General features: G+C 42.5%; 2 protein-coding genes across 2 annotated transcripts; one reads left to right on the forward strand and one right to left on the reverse strand.

The window, feature by feature from the left end:
• The first annotated feature begins 4553 nt into the window (after nt 1-4553).
• On the forward strand, nt 4554-6950 carry LOC134227252 (maltase A3-like). The gene is made up of 4 exons (XM_062708601.1): nt 4554-5206; nt 5272-5841; nt 5906-6525; nt 6584-6950. Exons 1-4 carry the CDS (start codon nt 4688-4690, stop codon nt 6717-6719), a joined length of 1845 nt encoding a protein of 614 aa, XP_062564585.1. The 5' UTR covers nt 4554-4687; the 3' UTR covers nt 6720-6950.
• Nucleotides 6951-18968: 12018 nt separating this feature from the next.
• On the reverse strand, nt 18969-21507 carry LOC134223090 (uncharacterized protein K02A2.6-like). Its single transcript, XM_062702225.1, has 2 exons — nt 20781-21507; nt 18969-19003 (listed from the first exon to the last, which is right to left on the reverse strand). The coding sequence occupies exons 1-2, from the start codon at nt 21505-21507 to the stop codon at nt 18969-18971; spliced, it is 762 nt and encodes a 253-aa protein (XP_062558209.1).
• Nucleotides 21508-22018: the final 511 nt, after the last annotated feature.

The following is a 22018-nucleotide window of genomic DNA, read 5'->3' on the forward strand; positions in this document are numbered from 1 at the left end:
CTTGCAGGGCCTGACACCAAACCCCCTAAATTTCCGGAGGACCATTCCTCCTTATTTCCGGTGGACCATGGTGCACAGTTTCTCTTAAAGTCCCTCGCTGGCACTCGGACGATGATCAGCCGCCCCTAACATGGAGAACAGACGCTGTTGTGAGCCGATCCTGACATGGAGAACAGACGCTCAATAAGATTTGCACCTCCGGAGAGGAGCAAACCCCCCCTTCCCTGTCAGCATACGACCATAGTTCCCACCGGGGTTGGTTACCCTATCTTCCCTAACGTTGCTCGTATCCCGGCCAGCACCGCGGGGAGGTAGGGCTAGGAGTTGCTGGGTAAGAGACTAAGGACCGCGAGATGGGGTCTATTTTATTCCTTCAGGTACGCGAAGTACCAATGGTACGCTTTACCCAGCATTTGCCGTGCCAGCATCAAGAAGAGCAACTCCAGTCGAATATCCTTCAGATTTGTTGAGCCGAATTAAGTTCGTAACTCTTAATAACTGATGAGTGATTGAATGCCCATGGCGAAAACCAAATTGCTCATCAGCAAAAATAGAATTGTCATTAATATGAACCATCATTCTATTTAAAATAATCTTTTCAAACAGTTTGCTTAGTGAAGAAAGCAAACTGATTGGGCGATAACTAGAAGCCTCAGCTGGATTTTTGTCCGGCTTCAAAATTGGAACAACTTTGGCGTTTTCCATTTATCTGGGAAGTATGCCAATTGAAAACATTAGTTAAATAAATTAACCAAAAAGGATAAAGAGCTCTCAGGAAGTTTTTGATAAGTATGTAGAAAATGCCATCATCACCCAGGGCTTTCATATTTTTAAATTTTCTAGTAATAGATCTCACTTCATCCAAATTAGTTCCCAACGAAGTGTCAAAACATTATCTTGGTTGAGAATGTCTTCGAAGCTTCGTGTAACCTGATCCTCAATTGGACTAGTGAGACCTAGACTAAAATTATGGGCACTCTCGAACTGCTGAGCAAGTTTTTGAGCCTTTTCACCATTTGTTAATAAAATTTTATTTCCCTCTTTAAGCGCTGGAATTGGCTTTTGAGGTTTTTTAAGAATTTTCGTTAATTTCCAAAAGGGTTTCGAACTGGGATCCAACTTCGAGACATTATTCTCAAAGTTGGTATTTCTCAGAATAGCGAAACGTTTTTAATTTCATTTGCAAATCTCGCCAAATAACTTTCAACGCGGGATCGCGAGTTCTTTAGTATTGCCTTCGCCTCACATTTTTAAGACGGATCAGTAGCTGAAGATCGTCGTCAATAATAATGGAGTTGAATGTAATTGCACATTGAGGAATTGCGATGCGTCTGGGGTCGACAATTAAATTTGTCAAAGATACGGGAGCATTAGCAATAGCACTTTTGGGATCGAGGGGAATATCAACATCAAGAGTCCTGTCGATATACGTTTATATAAATCCCAATCAGCTCTATGATAATTAAAAGTAGAGCTGATTGGATTATAAATGGCTTCTTGTGAGATTTCAAATGTCACAGGAAGCTGATCAGAGTCAAAGTCAGCATGAGTTACCAATTGGCCACACAGCTGACTTGAATCCGTTAAAACCAAATCAATTGTCGAAGGATTTCGAGTGGATGAAAAACAAGTTGGGCCATTGGGATATTGAATAGTATAATATCCCGCAGAACAATCTTCAAATAAAATGTTGTCGTTGGAATTGCTTTGAGCATTATTCCATGAACGGTGTTTGACATTGAAGTCACCAATTACGAAGAATTTTGATTGGTTGCGAGTCAGAATTTGAAGATCAGCTTTCAACAAATTCTTTTGCTGCCCATTGCATTGAAAAGGCAAATAGGCTGCAATGAAGGAAAATTGACCAAAATTTGTTTCAACAGAAACTCCCAAGGTTTCAAAAACTTTGGTTTCAAACGAAGAGAATAATTTATGTTTGATACGTCTATTAATGACAATGGCGACCCCACCACAGGCGCTGTCAAGACGATCATTTCTGTAGATAAAATAGTTTGGATCTCTTTTAATGGAGAGTCCGGGCTTTAAATAAGTTTCTGTTATAATGGCAATATGCACATTATGAACTGTTAGGAAGTTGAATAATTCATCTTCCTTACCCTTTAGAGAGCGGGCATTCCAATTTAGAACTTTCACACAATTATTTAGATCCATTAAAACGGAGTCCGATAACAATTTTTGTGTGTACTTTATACCAACCTGAACAGCTTCTGGTATGGTATTTGCTTTGAACATTGCATCAATCATGTGATGCAATTGTTCAGTTAAAAAATCAAAAACGGAAGCAGTCATGCTACCTGAATCGGCAACATGACCATTATTTTCCGTTGGGACATGGGTATAAACCTCATTTTGAGAAGAGAAATTTTGTCTACCAGCAGCGATGTTTGCATACGTAGGTACATTCGAAAAGTTGGAATATACTTAAGTGCTTGCTACCCGTTGACGAGCGGCAAAATTTGCTTGTGAATTGTGGTGGGTATGAATTGCTCGACCGGTAACCGGTTCCGAAATTTGAGCGTTTGAAAAATTTCTACCCGTCGAATCTGGGATCCGATTTGAATTTCCCGTCATCAATTTTGCACGGGAATTCAAAACTTTTTTGCGTAAATGGCATTCCCAGAAATTGGATTTATGATTGCCTCCACAATTTGCACATTTAAATTTATTGGAATATTCTCTCACAGGACATGCGTCCTTGGCGTGAGAGGTTCCACCACAAATCATGCATTTAGCATCCATGTGACAATGTTTGGTTCCATGACCCCACTTTTGGCACTTACGGCACTGGGTGGGGTTTTGGAAATTTCCCCCAGGCCTGCGGAAATGTTCCCATGTAACACGGACATGGGACATAATACAGGCCTTTTCCAAACTTTTCATTTGTCATAAGACGAGTTAATATAATCCCATTGAATTCCACCACTTAATTGTATCTTGACAGATACGTATTTCGACCTCAAATGTAAGGCCGTCTTCAGTGTCTCGTACTTGACTCGACTTACCAAGTCGAGTCAAGTACGAGACACTGAAGACGGCCTTACATTTGAGGTCGAAATACGTATCTGTCAAGATACAATTAAGTGGTGGAATTCAATGGGATTGTACTAACTCGTCTTATGACAAGTGAAGACATTCCACTAAAAAGCTCAAAATAATGTTCTTATCAAACTTTTCATATTATTTAGTTCACTTTTGTTAAAATGAACTAAATAAAATTCTTGAGAAATGCCCCTTTGGGAAGTACCAGAGTGAGATTTCTTTTTCATCTTAATTACTTGGACTGGTGAAAATCCAAGTAATTGAGAAATTTCAATTTTAATCTCATCCAGTGATTTATCATCACCGGGGAGACCTTTCAAGACGACTTTGAACAATCGCTCAGTTTTGTCGTCGTATGTGAAGAATTTATGGCGCTTCTCAGTTAAATACTGAAGAAGACGTTTGCGATCGTCAAAGGATCCCGGCAAAACGCGGAAGTCACCCTTCCTAGCAATCTGAAATGAAACCTTGATCCCCTGAAGGTTACTCAAAATCTCATTCCGGAAGCCAGAAAACTCGGCAACAGATACCACAATTGGCGGAATCCTTTGCTTTTTCGCATGAATCGAATCACCTGGGCTAGCGGTAGATTCGATTTGCTCAATTTCATCATTAATCACATCGAACTGATTGCTCAGTTCGATTGGAGAAGAATTATTTCCGATATTAGAGTTAGAAGGAATATCTGAATTCTCCAGCTTCCTTCTATTTTTTCCGCGCTTGGGCAGGACGGTCTTGAAACCTTGTTTCTTTGAAGGAAGTGGAGAATTCAGAGACTCCCCTTCCTCTTGTTTTTGTTAATACTCATTGCTGAGCGTGGAGACGTGACCTTCTAAGAGGTTTTTCCCAGAACGGTGTCCCTGCAGGATTACCACCGCTTGTCGGAATTTTACTTCCGCAAACGGGTCCAACGTAAAACGAAGGCACGGGTCCTTGCAAAGATCGTAACAGGATCAGTGGGTACAAATAGCGCTAAGAAGCACCGTTGAAATTAAAATAGCTTCGGGTAGTATTAAAAACTTCCTTCCGCAAAGAGAGAAAGAACCGCACAGCACGAAAGCACGATGCGGTCTGATTTATCAACCTATTAATGATACTGTATACTTTTCTTGTATGACTTTTAACCTTTTCTAATGCACTAGAATAGCCTATCACCGCTAGATTGAAGAATCAGGATTTTTTTAAAACTTTAAACACTCGTATTAATACGAGAACAATTCCAAATAACAAAATAATTAGGTAAATCGGTACAAATAGTCGAGGTAGATACGTTTGTGGAAGTTCGTTTGATAATGTTTACATTGTTGACTTTCTCGTATAATAAGCATAATGGCCTTAAAATCATTTTGAATAAGAAGATTTGGTAAGTTACAATTGAACCATTATCTATCCCACTATCGCTTATCAATTTTATGAAAGTACCCTTTCATAAGAAGGAAATATCTTCTACGGGCACAAACAAGTTGATCCCAAGCCGATTGATTTAACGATAGCGCACACTCGAGCAATGCAACAAAAAATGTATAAAATCACGTTGCGCCAATCGATGCACTTTCAGTAACAAACTACCAGCGACAGAAATAGCCAGTGATCGTCATCAGCGAGAAGCGTGTGAAAAAGTGTTACAATGGCTGGAAGCAACAGATTAGTGGGCACCTTCCTACTACTGCTGCCGGTGTGCATTGTGGTTGGTCAAAGCTTGCGAAGACTCCACGTGACCGACTGGTGGGAGCAGTCGGGATTCTATCAAATTTATCCGCGATCGTTTAAAGATAGCAACGGTGATGGAATAGGAGATCTGAATGGCATTACTCAGAAGTTACCGTACTTGCAATCTTTGGGAGTGAAAGCTTTCTGGCTATCGCCAATTTACAAAAGTCCGATGGCCGATTTTGGGTACGATATCGCTGACTTTCGAGACATACAGCCGGAGTATGGCACAATGCAGGACTTCAAAAATCTCGTTAAAGAAGCGAAGCGCTTGGGACTGCGAGTCATTTTAGATTTTGTGCCAAATCATTCAAGCGATGAGCACAATTGGTTCATAATGAGTGAGAATCGTACGGCAGGGTATGAAGATTACTACGTGTGGCATGACGGCAAACCAGGAAGCAATGCAGAACAGAATGATCCACCAAATAATTGGGTATGTAGGATAAATATTCATTGAGTCAGTAAGGGCAAGGGAAACGTTATCTGTTTCACTTTTAGGTGCAATCTTTTCGTGGTAGTGCTTGGGAATGGAGCGAGAAGCGCAGGCAATACTATCTCCATCAGTTCCATCGTAAGCAACCAGATCTGAATTATCGAAATCCAAAAGTCGTCGAGGAAATGAAAAACGTCATGCGCTTTTGGTTGGATCTAGGAGTTGATGGTTTCCGCATCGATGCAGTGCAATGGCTATTTGAGCACACTGGATTCTTGGATGAGCCTGAATCTGGCAATTCCGAAGACCCTCTCATGCCAGAGTTCCTAGATCACATTTATACACAAAATCTGCCGGAAACTGTCGATATGGTATACCAGTGGCGCGCTGTTATGGACGAATACAAAAAACAACACGGCGGAGATACAAGAGTGCTGATGACAGAATGTTGGTCAAACCTTTCCATAGTCAAAACCTACTTTGAAGATGCAAACGGAGTCCAAGGTTCTGAAATGCCCTTCAACTTCCAGTTGATCCTTCGTTTAGATAAAAATAGCAACACCGCATCTGACTTCAAAACGGTTATTGATTCGTGGCTTGACACCGTTCCTGACGGACATACTCCAAACTGGGTGGTAAGTGCTTATCAGCTCAACCAATAGTGCCTATCTAATCAAGTGACTCAATTTCAATTTCAAGTTGGGAAACCACGACAAACGTCGTGTTGCATCGCGAATGGGAGGGGCACACATGATCGACATAATGGAAATGGTGCAACTGTCAATGCCGGGTGTTTCCGTCACCTACCAGGGTGAAGAAATCGGTATGCTAGATACTGAATTATCCTGGGACGATACTGTCGATCCTGCCGCTTGCCAGACATCTCCTGAATATTACCAAGACTATACGAGAGATCCAGCTCGTACCCCGTTCCAATGGGACACTACAGCCAACGCAGGTTTCACAAATTACTCAAAACCTTGGCTGCCAGTTTCGCCGGCGTACACGACGGTTAATGTCCAGGTGGAAGAGTCAGATAGCTGGAGTCACCTAAAATTGTTCAAAGAGATGATGAAATTGCGTGAGTTGGAAGATTTCCGCAACTGCCACTACCAGACTGCAGTTCTGGGAAGCAACGTTTTCGCTATTATACGATCTGGACCCGTTCTCTTAGAATCACACGTTTATGTAACTGTCGTGAATTTGGTAAACGCAAACTCTACCGTAAACATTACATCGTTATATACCCAATACCGTTTACGAGCTGAGAGCAAGGTAAAGGTTGCGATACGGAGTGTTTCTTCCAAAAGATCTCAAGGGTAATATTCAATGTATGTATTGTTGGTGGGATATTCTAATCTATTTATTTTGTTACAGAGAGGAGATTACAGCGGAAAATATAGTTCTGCAGCCTTATGAGGGCTTAGTTCTAACAAGTGCAGCCATGCAGCTTGCAGGCAAAGTACTATTTTTGTTGACGGCAGGGACAATGCTTGTTTTCAGGATATTGTAAATTTGAGTATTGCCTATAAAAATAACAATTTTACAGTAGTGAATGCAGATGATGATCAGTGACTATGCAGAAGTTGTTTCCAATGCATCTGGTTCGGAAACTCATGTTGCCTCTCTGGATAACATTTAGGTTTGTAATACAATATCATGCAATTACAGTAATTTGCATTTGTGAACAATAAACATTATCGCTCAGGTATTTAACTAATAAAATGCCATACTTTAGTTCAAATAGATGTATAATTCATTTAATTTCGTTTTTGTTCATGTTCCTAATCACGTACGAAGTTTGTGGAGAATGCATCGATTTACCCATTCTTTATTCACCGTGTATTCTATTCCCACATTCCTGTAAAACACATTTTTCTGTATTGTTAGTTACCGATCGTTTCTCGCGCTATAAACACGTTTGTTAATCGTTCAGTATAATAAAAGACATAGTTAGTGCATTCCGCGTGTGTTCTGTATTTATTCCACTGGCCACTCCGAATCCCCGGTGTCCATCTTATTCTGCTGCATGTTCGATTTCTGCCATCAGGTTGTGGTCCCAGTGACTAGCACCGGCGGAGATTTGCAGGAGTGGAGTGAAAAGTTTTGGCTGGTTGAGCCGCCATTGCTAGTGTTCCGCCCGAGAGGTGAAGAGTGGAAAGTGAACATAAGCGAAGACCTTCCCAGTTCCGTGTGTTAGTGAACCCATTCGTTTCATCACCGTTTTGGTGTTGGTGAAAAGTGAACCGACAAAAACATGTCCGACGCGAAATTTTCAATCCCGAAACTGAATGGGGCGAACTGGGCGACATGGAAAGTGCGAGTGGAAAGTTTGCTGTGTCGCGATGATTTGTGGGATGTTGTGAATAATGCTCCCGACGACGACGATCTCGAAGATGATGACTGGAAAACCGCCAATCGGAAGGCGAAGGCGACGTTGGTGCTGCTTTTGGAAGACAGCCAACTCGCGATAGTGAAGAAGTGTGTGTACGCTCGTGACGTGTTCAATGCGTTGAAACTGTACCACGAGAAAAGTACTCGTTCGGTGCGCGTATCCTTGCTGAAGAGACTATGTGCGATCAACCTCTCGGAGCGCGGTGATTTAGAACAACATCTTCTCGATATCGATGATTTGTTCGACCGGCTCGACGCTGCCGGAACGACTCTTGACGCGGATACGAAAATTTGTTTATTGTTGAGGAGTCTTCCACCCTCTTTCGACGGTTTAGTTACCGCTCTCGATTCGCGATCGGAGAACGATATTACACTGGAAGTGGTTAAATCAAAATTAGTTGACGAATACCAACGCAGATTGGAACGTGACGGTAATTCAGTGAAAAGGGAGAAAGCAATGAAGTCGGCCATATCGAAACCGGGCAATAGTGAAACGCGAGTGTGTCATTATTGTAAACAGCCTGGCCACTTGCGGCGGAACTGTCGTAAGCTCGCAGCAGCGAAGAAAGAAGAAAGTTGTGTTTCGTCGGCTGGAGTGAAGCCGAAGAAAAGCGAAGAAATGAAAGCGAAAGCTGTACACAGTGACACCCGGGGAATCGCGTTTGTTGTGAACAACGAAAACAATCAATCCTGGATCATTGATAGTGGTGCCAGTGCGCACATGACGTGTAATAAATCGTTTTACACTACATTCGAGGAATCGCGCGGTGGATGGATCACTCTTGCCGATGGCAATAAAACGCAGATCCTCGGTGAAGGTGCCGGTGTTCTTGAAGGCATTGACGGTGACGGAAAAGTGATCAGGATTGACATTAGCGGTGTAAAGTACGTTCCGGGACTGTCGACAAACCTAATATCCGTCGAAAAACTAACACAGAAGAAGTTTGATGTGTGCTTTGATAGTGAAGGATGCCGAATAATCAATTCGAAAGGAAGTGTCGTTGCAACAGGTACACGTTGTGGCGGCCTGTATCACCTGTGTCAGATGGAGTCTTCACTACATGCTGCAAATCGGCAGCATAAGGAAAACTGCCAACACGTGTGGCATCGCCGGCTAGGCCATCGCGACTGGTCAGCTGCGGAGCGCATCAACAAGGAGGAACTAGCGACGGGAATGAAGGTGAGTGATTGCGGTCTTAGACTTGTTTGTGAATGTTGTTTAGAAGGCAAAGCAGCCAGGGCCCCATTCCCGAGCGTCACCGAGAGGAAGTCTACCAGGGTACTCGATATTATTCATACCGACCTCTGTGGGCCCATGAAGACGACTACGCCGAGCGGGAATAGATACGTCATGCACCTAATTGACGATTATAGTCGTTTTACAATAACGTACCTGTTAAAGCACAAGTCTGAAGCGTCGATTTCGTACAATGGACAGAAACCCTTTTCGGCCGCAGACCTTGCGTTATCCGGTCTGATGGCGGCGGGGAGTTCGACAACAAGCAGTTACGGGACTTCTATAAGGAAAAGGGCATTCGACCGCAATTCACGACCCCGTATTCTCCCCAATCCAACGGTGTAGCGGAGCGGAAAAAGAGGTCAATTACGGAAATGGCGACCTGTATGCTATTGGATTCCGGATTGGCTAAACGCTACTGGGGCGAAGCTGTTTTGACCGCTACCTACATACAGAACCGCATCCCGTCCAGATCAATTCCGAAGACTCCTTTTGAGATGTGGTGGGGACGAAAACCGGATCTCAGCCACATGAAGGTGTTTGGCAGCGAGGCGTATGTGCACGTGCCCGACGTGAAACGTACCAAAATGGAGCCGAAAGCGAAGCGGCTAACATTCGTGGGATACTCGATGGAGCACAAAGGCTACAGATTTGTAGATCAGGAAACTGACTCCATTGTGATCAGCAGGGATGCTCGTTTTATTGAATGCCAAAATGGGACATCGTCTGTTGAATTCCCAATTGCGGAAACAACGAAGAGCAAGGAGCAAGTAAAGGAAGACATTCAGCTAATCCCGTTCCAGGAGAAGGGCGTTTCCGAGGAAGAACAAGAAACAGAGGAGGAGGATGAGTTCAGTACTCCAGCCCGAGAGCCAAGTGAAGTACCGGGTACGATTCGGCGATCAGCACGGCGGAACCGAACGATTCCGAAGCATCTTGAGGACTACCTACTGGAATACGCAGTTGGTATAGCGGCATGTGCAGTTGAGGAACCGGACAACTATAAAGAGGCTCTTAAGGTTCCCAAATGGTACAACGCAATGGAAGATGAGATGTGTTCATTACAGCGGAACGGTACTTGGGAGTTAGTAGAGTTACCTCCAGGGCGAAAATCTATCGGGTCAAGATGGGTGTTTAAGATAAAACGAAACCAAGAAGACAAAGTAGTGAAGTTTAAAGCTAGGGTTGTAGCTCAGGGCTACAGTCAGAAGGAAGGCATCGATTTCGAGGAAGTGTTTGCGCCTGTTACTCGACAAACTACCATACGAACACTTCTCTCTGTTGCAACTAAAAGAAACCTAGTCGTACAACACCTCGATATTAAGACGGCATACCTCAATGGGATTCTTGAGGAAGAAGTTTTTATGCGACAACCACCTGGCTTCGCAGTCCAGGGCAAGGAGAAGTTCGTCTGCCGACTCAGGAGGAGCATATACGGTCTTCGGCAGTCTGCTCGCTGTTGGCATAAAAGTTAGACGAAGTTCTGACTAAATATGGATTTAAACATTCTGTCGCTGACCAGTGTTTGTACACAAAAGCTACGGGTATAGACAAAGTGTTCCTGATAATCCACGTAGATGACATCTTGCTCGCAGCAGCAGCGGAAGATACTCTGAAGCTTGTTTACGACAACTTGAGCGAAGAATTCGAATTGACATGCTTGGGTGAAATTCAACATTTTCTGCACTGAGATGAAATCACCATTATATTTTATGTGCGTTAATCATATAAAAAAGATCCGATTGGAGTTTCCACGACTTTATGTGCTGCATTTGAAATCCATTTATCAACTAGGATAAAACTAGGAACTAGGAACTGCCAATGAATTTTATGTGCAATGGTCGATAGTTGATAACCATCAATGCCTGCACATAAAACTTAATAGCAAAATATGATAGATATTTTTCTGGTGGAACGTTGATGGCTGGATACAATTTTCCTCTGGCTACAAATTGTAGGTGAATTCAGTTTAATATCTTCAATATTGACTAATAAGTTTTAATTTTTCAGTGATATCTCGATTCCTGCCGTGCGCGCACCGTGGATTTACACTTTTACCTGCATTAGAGGCCCTTTTCGCGTTCAGTATCACGAGAAAAATGACGTCCGGAATACTCCTTCTACCCGGGATGAAATCGACTTCGAGGCGGAGCGCCGCATCAAAAAGAGAATTTTCGTTGCATCATGCAAACCGGAACATCTATGGATTCTGGCTAAAAAGCAATGACCACCGTAGTTTGTTTGTCCGACTGCTTGTTGTAACTCGTTTCTGCTCGGTAAGGTGGAGGAGACTCCGAAGAAATGCAAGGATATCATAAAAGCTGCACGATCTTTCTGACAGATCAAAAGTATACGCATCCTTTGATGATGATATCAAGGAAGAAGTTATGACCTTCTAGCGGATACTTTCCCTGCAGTGGCATCCAGGAATTATCATCGTGTCATCAATCTACCTAGCTAGTGAGCTCCGCAGATTCGCGGTTTCTGATTGAATTAGGAAGCAGCTTGGTTGAAGTGGTGTTCGTGAAGACGAGATAATGAAAATTCTGGAGGACAATTGTCATCAACTGCTGTATCTGTACGCTGAACCATTTCCAGGCACTCGCCACCTAGCGAATCATCGCCACCGTCAACATTTCCTTGGTGTCGAGAAAAGACCCGTCCAATGTCAATAATCATCACGGATAATTTCTCTCACTGTGGAAAATACGAAACGCAACCACCATCCTACAACTTTACGGAACTCCCTCCTTCGATGCCGATTCTACCGATCCCAACCTCCTCTGAGCCCAGCAGCACTGCCCACATTCGCACTCGAACAGTTGGATACTATCCACCGTCCGGACCTATAGATGCTTTACTGTATCAAGTTTTTATTTTTCATTTTTTGTTGGTGGTGACAATTTATGGAAACTGTGCTGATTTATTCTTACAGCAGAAAATAAAATAAAAATTACATTGTTTTTTTTGTATTTTTTTAAAATCAAGAATTAACTGAACATTGATGCATTTGGTTTATGAAACAGGACACATGAATAATATTTACAGCTGCACTTATAATATATTAGAAAAGTTCATTAAATTATATTAGATGTGCACTCATTTTATGTATGCGTTGCACATAAAATCTAAGAGCCACCAAATTTTCAAGTTTTATGTGCACGATTCATAAAAATTATTTGCAAAGCTTGATTGCAAAAATATATGTGCGCTGCACATAAAATTTAGATGGTAATTAAGCTCAGTGTGGGACTTGAAGTGCAACGAGGCGCAGGAACGTTCAAGATTCAAGTTAAGCAGTATATTGATAGAATGATCAGCAAATTCGGAATTGAGGAGGCTAAAACAGCAAAGACTCCGATGGATGTTGGATACTTGAAAGCGAATGAGAAAAGTGAACCTTTAGAAGATGTGTCCTTGTATCGCAGCTTGGTAGGTGGTATGTTGTACCTTTCAGTAGTTGCCCGACCAGACATTGCTGCCAGTACGGCGATTTTGGGAAGAAAGTTTTGCGAACCAACTCGAGCGGACTGGACCGCTGCGAAACGGCTCTTACGGTACCTCAAAGCAACTCGTGACCATTATCTTCGTTTGGGTGGAGCAGAAAAAGAACCATTACTCGGCTACTGTGATGCAGACTGGGCAGGAGACCCGGTTAGTCGTCGATCAACTTCTGGGTATGTATTTCTGTTTGCGGGTGGTGTAATTTCCTGGTCAAGCCGTCGTCAAACTTGCGTAACGCTCTCTTCCATGGAAGCGGAGTATGTCGCACTCTCCGAAGCCTGTCAAGAGACCATCTGGTTGAGACAGCTTCTGCTTGATTTTGATGAACCCCAACAACCAACCACAATAAGAGAGGATAACCAGGGATGTATTGCATTCGTCAACACCGAGAGATCAAACCGACGGTCCAAGCACATCGACACTAGAGAAAGATTTGTGCGTGAACTGTGTGAGAAGAAGGAGATAGTGCTTGAGTACTGTTGTACAGAGAACATGATAGCGGATATAATGACGAAGCCATTAGGGCCACAGAAACATAAATACTTCGTCGAACAGTTAGGACTATGAATCCACGATGAAGCGGGCAATCGCTGAGGAGGAGTGTGGAGAATGCATCGATTTACCCATTCTTTATTCACCGTGTATTCTATTCCCACATTCCTGGTAACCCTGTATACTTCGTGCAGGGGAAAGAGTAAAACACATTTTTCTGTATTGTTAGTTACCGATCGCTTCTCGCGCTATAAACACGTTTGTTAATCGTTCAGCATAATAAAAGACATAGTTAGTGCATTCCGCGTGTGTTCTGTATTTATTCCACTGGCCACTCCGAATCCCCGGTGTCCATCTTATTCTGCTGCATGTTCGATTTCTGCCATCAGTTATTGGTCTTTATCCCATTCTCTTATGAATATTTCAAATTTTCACAGTGTTTCTTTCCGACATTCGCACTAATCTCTACCGTATTTTATGCAAACGACTATATTTTTGATATGGAAATGCTAATATCATCTTCCAAACTTAGACGTACATGTTCATAGAGGCGAAAGTATAGGATTGATAGTTCCGTTTAGGATACGGCAGGCATGAAGAATGTTTTTATAGAAGTCGATTTGAAAGCGAGCGGAGGGCAAATATTTGTGATGGCACATATCGCACGACCTTCCTTCTGCCAAGCTCCCGTATGAAGGGGGAGGGAAGAATATCAGTATGGAAGCTGATATATCTCCACCGGCAAAAGGAAGGTGGTTTGATTTGCTCATATACCATCCCGTGCGGAATAAGGATTTTCTATCGACGAGTACTGTCTCCATATTTCTAATATGACATCAGCATCTAGTCGAATAGGATTTTTATTGCACAGTTCTGTTTTCTCCATGCGTCCGTCTCGTCGCAACGGTCGCAACCAACCAACCAACCTCGCAACGGTCGCAACCAACTTAGCTGCCTCGGAGGGAAAGCATAACAGCTTTTCAAAAGAAAAGTATTAAGGGTCTGTTCAAATATTACGTAACGCGAAAAACGTTGTTTTTAAGAACCCCCCACCCCCTCGTAACAATCTGTAACAAAATTTAGAACTACCCTCACCCCTATGCGTAACGCGTAACAAATACATTTTTTTTAAAAAAATCTTGTTTATGGTAGAATTTGAAACACGATACAATGCATTATTATTTTTTGTGTATTTTGTGCTATTTTTAAGACAATAACTATTTTTTGAAAAATTTAAATATTTTTTCTCAATTGTTACGCGTAACAATTTCTTGAAGGACCCCCACCCCCTATATTTTGCGTAACAAATCGTAACAAAAATAAAACAACCCCCCACCCCCTATTGCGTTACGTAATATTTGAACAGACCCTAAGCTCTTTTAGTGGAATGTCTCCCCCTGTTATAAGACAATCTTAGTACTATTCTGTTTATTTTCACCATGTTGTAATCTTTACAAACCAGTAAGGTCGTCTTCAGTGTCTCGTTCATACTTGACTCGACTTGAAGAAAGCAATTGTAGCTCGCACTATTGTCTGATTTTGTCAAAATTGCACGCGGCGAACCCTTCAGGAAAGGTACCGCCGCGCTTTCTGCACCCCGTTTACTTGATTCTTATGGGTGAATAGCATTGCGGTGTATCGTTTGGCGCGGCCGTACCTTTCGACAGTCATTCGCCGCGTGAAGTTTTGTGCAAGTACCCATTTGGGAACATTACAAACGCCGCGCAGTGTATCACATCCAGAGAATCTGACAATATTTATACTACGCTAGGCACCTAACTAATCTTATTTAATAACCCTATTTATCTATCCTGATGGAGAGGGTGTGGACGCATTCAATACCGGTCATGGTTGATGGTGGAGGATTGTCTAATCGAGCCCTGGATAAACCGACCGCCATCGTAGCGTTCTTCTTGGGTGATCTTTGATAAGAGTAGAGATGGGCGCTCCGCTCAGGAGCAGCTCGAAAGATTCGCTTCCTTACATTGAGCTGATGAACCATGGATCTTTTTTAAAGAACCCCATTTATTTATTTATTATCAGACTAAGGCCGGAGTGGCCTGTACTGCACATAAAAGTCTTCTCCATTCAGCTCGGTCCATGGCTGCACTTCGCCAACCACACAGTCTGCGGAGGGTCCGCAAATCGTCCTCAACCTGATCGATCCACCTTGCCCGCTGTGCACCTCGCCTTCTTGTTCCCATCGGATCGTTGTCGAGAACCATTTTCACCGGATTACTATCCGACATTCAGGTTACGTGCCCGGCCCACCGCAGTCCTCCGATTTTCGCGGTGTGAACGATGGATGGTTCTCCCAACAGCTGATGCAACTCGTGGTTCATTCGGCTCCTCCACGTACCGTCCGCCATCTGCACCCCACCATAGATGGTACGCAGCACTTTCCTTTCGAAAACTCCAAGTGCGCGTTGGTCCTCCACGAGCATCGTCCAGGTCTCGTCTCGGGTCTCGTGTCCGTGGATGACTACCGGTCTAATGAGCGTTTTGTAGATTGTCAGTTTGGTACGGCGGCGAACTCTATTCGATCGGAGCGTCTTGCGGAGTCCAAAGTCACCCCCATGAAACGGCTGTCATCCACGAACAACTCGCCTGAAGCCAAAAACATGGTGCTGCAACATGGTGCTGGATGTAAACATTGCCGGTTAAGCAATAAACACACGAAGTCAGAACAGTCGGATGCGTAAGCGGTGTATGCGGCATGTATTGCATTGTTAAATTATATTCAACAAGATGTATATCATTGTTGAGTGATGTTCGACGTTATTAACTATTTGATGTTGCATGAAGAAGAAGAAGCAAAGATGATATTTACAAATTTTCGCACGGGAAAACATACGAGGATATTTTTGAAACTCTTCTCTGAAATTCTAGAGGCAATTTACACCCAGGTTTTATTTTACACGGTTGGAATTCATTAATTTCCCGGTTAACCCGAACTTTCACAGCTTTTTAAATACCACCTGAATTTTCTTTGATTTTTTGTGTATTTTTTCGTGGGGTTAACTCATTATTTTATTGACGCTGAAGGTCTTAAACGACTAAAACCAAACCGTGTAAAAAAAACCTGGGTGTAATTGAAAACGGTAAACAGTGCGGGGTTGGGCTTTTCTTATACTGTATATTAAGTATGATATCACAGAATAAAAATTGAAATTGAAATATTGTGTTTATTGTGCAGTAGAAAGCAAGACTAACCCCATACTGCTTACCGTTTTTAATTAAATTGCTTCTACAACTTTAAAGAAGTGTTTCAAAAATTTCTTCGTATGTTTTCCAGTGCGAATATTTTTGATAATCATCTTTCTGCTTCTTCTTCTTCATGCAACATCAAAGCGCCAATCGCCAATGCTCTCGCGGCGATATGAACGGAGCTTAGAATAGGAAAGGCAACACTAGCGCCACCCAATCGGTAGACAGCTTCAAGAACTACATCTCATTTCAAGGGGGTGTCCAAAGTATGTACGATTTCCAGCCACTATGCGTCTCCGAATATCTCTGCTGGTATCGTTATCGGCGGTCACCAGTGAGCCCAAATAAACGAATTCTTCAACCACCTCGATTTCGTCATCACCGATAGAAACTCGTGGGTGGCTTACATTGACCTCTCTTGAGCCTCTAAAGTCTGATGTAGAGCCTCTAAAGAACCCCAGCTCACCTTAAATTGATGAAATCATTGACAAACACGCGCCTTGAGAAACTCCCTCGAGTACGCGTGCTGTTGTATTTTGTACAACACAAACGAAAATACCACGCTCGAGGTACACAACACAAGCGAGCTTGTATGAGCCTGCCAGTCCATACCGCGCACGTGCTGAACGTTTATTATTTGCACCTCAAGCACCATTAAGCCATTAAGCCAATAAATCATTTCTGCTGCAGAAAGGAATGAACATTTTTTTATTTGAGAGGATTCAAAAAAAAGTTCTTATAAAAATATTGTCTCTGGGTTATGACAAAACCCCCCGTGGCTACGCCACTGTTGTAGTGCGGCAGCGAACGAACCGTACCAAACAAAAGATCCAAAGATCCTAACAACTCTCAGTTCAGCTCATGTCGTTGTCCAGCTCGAAATTGCTGTGACATGGAAGCGAGAGCTGCGCTACCAGCTCAGACACGGATCTCGATTCGGATCAGTCGCGACCAGGGTTTGAATCCAAAGGAGAATGAGCAAATCTCTCACTTATCATGTATGTATACACTATCGATAGGTAGCATACCGTGAGAGACGTTTTTCGGTAGCTGTTACGATAATGAACTGATTCGGGGGGCTACAACCCATGATAAATTTCTTTTAATAAGCTCCAATTATGGGGGGGAACCGGTTCTGATGATACATTTCAACTGGTTTTACACAGCTGTGCCTAGGGCAGCAGGGACTACGCCCAAGCAACCAAAAGTTCGGATAAGAAGGGATGTTTTGGCTTGATCAGCTCGCATTTTAAGTAATTTTTTGTATGGTGGGAGCGCAAAAGTGAACTTTGAAGTTCCGTTGAGGGGCTTGGAACTCAATGTGAACCAAAAGTGAATCAATTGGTTCGGTTAAGGACAAATTTAAGTAAAATTTGAATTTTTGGTTGCTTGGGCGTCCAAGAGCTTGACGACCCCTCCCCAGGCCATCTGCGAGCTATGGCGCCTGCCTAGGATGTGGCGGGGTTTGATAGTGGGTCCTGTAAAACCCAACGACCTAGGCGACGAATAAAGGATCACGATTGGAAGCTTGGAACATGTGTTAGCATAGTAAGCGTTTGTTAACATAGTAGGCATTGAATATTTTAAATTAATAAAATCACTTTCTGTTTGCTCCTCTAACTGACCAGTCGAGTTTTCATTTGCTCTGCTATCAACGTGGAACTGCAAGTCGCTAGGCTTCGCAGGTTGCGACAGGATAATCTACGATGAATTACATCCCCGCAACTTCGACGTCGTAGCGCTGCAGGAAATCTGCTGGACAGGACAGAAAGTGTGGAAAAGCGGGCAACGAGCGGCTACATTCTACCATAGCTGTGGAACGACCAACGAGCTGGAAATTGGCTTCATAGTGCTGGGAAAGATCCGTCAACGCATGATTTCGACAGTGTACAACACGCATCGGAGTCGTCCACCGCGGCTAAACATTGGGCGGCTACAAGACGGTAGACTAGCTCAAGACTACGCGCAGCAGCTGGAAGTATAGATAGTGGAATCTATAGATGAGCGAAAGATTGGCTGAGTCGATTTTTTTGACCGTGCACGCGCGAATATGACGTCACAGCCCTTAAATTTTTTTTATTGAAATCGTGTCGTCATGCTCGTTTGGAGACACGTTTGACAGTTCATTTGGAGACAGAGGATTTATCTTCGCTCATCTATATATTCCACTATCTATAGCTGGAAGTGGTTCTCTCAACGGAAGAGCAGCTAGGCGCAGCATCTCTTGAAGCTGGCTGGAGAGATATTCGATCCGCCATTGGAAGCACCGCAACCGCTGCACTAGGCACGGTGGCGCCGGATCAGAGAAACGACTGGTATGACGGCGAATGTGAGCAGTTAGTTGAGGAGAAGAATGCAGCATGGGCGAGATTGCTGCAACATCGCACGAGGGCCAACGAGGCACGATACAAACGGGCGCGGAACAGACAAAACTTGATTTTCCGGAGGAAAAAGCGCCAGCAGGAAGATCAAGACCGTGAAAAGACGGAGGAACTGTACCGCGCTAATAAAGGCTACACGCAAAAAAATACACACGCGACTATAAAGTGTTTCGCCCTTTGATTTGCCCTACTGGTCAAACATGTGAGACTCGAGTGTAAAACACTTTCAGTAACTCACCACGCAACATATTAGTTTCAACAGCAAAACACTTTCGGAACAAGTGTTGTTATACATGATAACACCAGTTTTCCACATTGTATTTTAAATGCTAAGGTATTAAAATCAAATAGTATTGTTCTTTGTTTGAAACAGAAAAACCTTTGCAAATGAATGTTTTAGTTGTTCCAATTCCATGTTTTGATATTTTTATTCTTATCAATATTATCGCAGATAACATAACAAAAAACTTTTTGGTCGAATAATCTATTATTATTTAATTTTTTGGCATATAACAATATACACATTTCCGATATGATGTCGGACCGATTATTCCTCAGATTTCGAAGAATATTTGTAGCGTACTGTAAAGAGATATTAAAAGTATTATTAAAATGAAAATTGTATTTTCAAGTGAATCATATTGTCGCGCTTATCTTTTTCTAGAATACCGCGGCGGTCTTACGCTCGCAGGCTCGACTGCGAAGGTAAACGTCAAGATAGCCGCATAGGCAGAATTTTCCCGCTCAAAACAAAACCACGTGTTTTTCGCCAAATGACAGCAGTGTGCGATTGTATTAGTGAGAGCCAACCGGAGTCACTGAGTGCATGGAGGGTATTTATCATGACAAGTGCATACAGTGGGTAAGATTTTCATTGACTCTGTCGTGTTTAGTGACCGTTGCGATTACCTGAGAAGCAACCAGCAACCACTCCAGCCATGTTCCTCTGCTCTATCATTGTGGCTAATGTTAGGTCGTAGTATCTGAATTTTCATGGGGAAATGATAATAATGATCAGCATTATATATAGACAAATATCCACAATAATCTATATGTTTCTATGATTTCAATTTTACTTACCTTCTGAAAACATTTTGATTCCTAATTTGTTACTGAGAACTTGGATTGCCCTTCAAGTTCTTTGCATGATGCCACAATTTGCAAGTTCATTTTTTTTCAAAGCAGAACATGATTTATGTGTACTCCGCTATTTGCTGTCCGCGCTCGCGAGCGAGGGCTTGCTACGACCTGCCTGTTACGCTGCCGAAATATGAAAGAGGCCGATTGTGAGAAGGTACTCGTCGCGTCGGTGCACTTCGCGTGGATGACATTCCAATCGGTCCGTTATGTCGACATCGATATTTGTACTGTCAAACACTGTTGTCAATGGAGGGATAGGACACCTATATTTCTGTACCCCCACATCTCCCCACTTCTCATAAACAAAAAAAAATACATCTATTGTACTACCCAGGAGCCCATCGCCGAAATTCAGCTATTTCTGAAAAAAATATGACTAAAACATAATTTCTGGTTAAGCTAGAGAAATATATATCGATATATATATATTGGCATTTTCTTTCCTGGACAATCGATTCAAAAAATTATTTTTGATTTCCATACACATGTTTCTATAAGCTGTTTATTATTACTCGATTTCCATAAGTTTACATCTGATCTATTTTATAGACAAAATCTTTCAGATGGTTTGGAGTTTTGATCAGTCTTGTTGGCCTCTGCGGTTTTCTGGTCTGTTGTTCTTCCTGAAAAGACGTTCTGAAGGTTTGCTGGTTCTCTCGGGATTCTAACTGTACTTCATTACGCCGAATTTTCTTTGTTTGTGTGACATGCCTTTTCATTTGTTTACATCTGGGTGCTGCGGATAGAATCAATTTGGTTGTCAAACTGAAGCCAAAATTTTCTATTGTGCCGGAGCCAAACATTGAAGATTGTGGTTATGTTCGTTTCTGATCTAATATTGAGAAGTATTGTTATTATTTTGGAAAAAAATTAAAATAAACTTTGTTTGAGTTTTGTATTCTTTGTAACAAATATTCTCACATTATATTTCGAGTGGAAATTTAGTGGGAATGCAACTCAAAAGCATTCGTTACGAAATTTCACGAGATTCCGCAGCTGATCGGAGCATGAATGTATGTAAACAATCGTAAAGTCATGTAGAGTCTAGCGCATTTGTGCGCTCTCATGCAGCGTGGAAAGAGAAATTCGAAGAGCGGGAAATGTTTGACAGCCAAGTAACTGCAAAATAATTTTGTTTATGGGAGTGATTTCAAAATATCCCTCTGCTCGCTTGAGCGCAGAAAAGCAGCTCTATCCGCAGTACCCAGGTTTACCTTACCGACAACCGTATACTGCGTTGGTAGAAATCTGGAGTCCCCCTTCATTCGCAACTGCCGAGCCACAACAACTGAATCTCCAGGTTGCACGCGACACTTACGGGCACCTCGTTTCGCATCTTCGTTGATTTTTCCTTGCATCTTCGCGTTGAAATCTCGGCGATTGATAGTTTCATCATCGTGAATCACTTTGGAACTGGTCAATAGAGGAAGTCTACGTCGGATTTTGCGGCCCGATAGAAGCTCTTCGGGAGGAACTCCAGTAACAGAGTGAGCCGCGGCATTATGAGCGTGCACGGCCTGCTGAAGTTCCTTGACGTAATTCGAGTTGCCAGTAACTGCTGCGGACATCGCTTTATTAATTAACTTCATACTATTTTCAACAAGTCCGTTTTGTTGAGGAAAAAGAGGAGTTGAATACACTGTTTGGATACCACGTTCGACGCAGTAGTGCTTGAATTCCTCTCCGTTGAAGGGAGGACCATTGTCGGTTTTTATGTAGCGAGGAAAACCTTCCCGGTTAAAAACATCTTCCAGAACCTTTTTAGTATATTCAAAACTGGTTGACTTGACAGGGTGTGCAATAATGTATCGCGATCTGTAGTCTATGATGACCAGAATGGAAACTCCCCCAAATTTAGCGTATGGACCGTTGAAGTCCATGGCGATAGTTTCCCACACAGTTTTTGGGGCCAAAATTCGGCACATTGGGGTAGGTTTTTCAGGCATCCCTAGAAAAATTTATTTAAGATTCAACATTACAATAAGACCTACAGACTATACATTACGTACCATTCAGAGAGCATATCAGGCATAGAGATGTCGTAAAATCCCGATTAATCGATTAGTTACTAATCGATTACTCTTGATTCTTGTCGATTATTGAATCGATTAATCATTGTATAGTAATCGATTCAAAATTAATCGATTATCACAACGATGAATCGATTAATCAAAATAATCAATTAATTTTCGACATCCTTATGATGTCGTAAAATTCTGATTAATCGATTAGTAAATAATCTATTACTCACGATTCATCTCGATTATTGAATCGATTAATCGTTGGGTGATAATCGATTCAAAATTAATCGATTATCACAACGATGAATCGATTAATCGAAGTAATCGATTAATTTGCGACATCTCTAATCAGGCATGACTTGACCCGATCCTCAGCCGCGGCTGCCATACCTGGCCACCAAATCCGCTCCCTCAGTATACTTTTGAACTTCGCAGT

Source organism: Armigeres subalbatus, chromosome 3, assembly GCF_024139115.2.
Source record: "Armigeres subalbatus isolate Guangzhou_Male chromosome 3, GZ_Asu_2, whole genome shotgun sequence".
NCBI lineage: Eukaryota > Metazoa > Arthropoda > Insecta > Diptera > Culicidae > Armigeres > Armigeres subalbatus.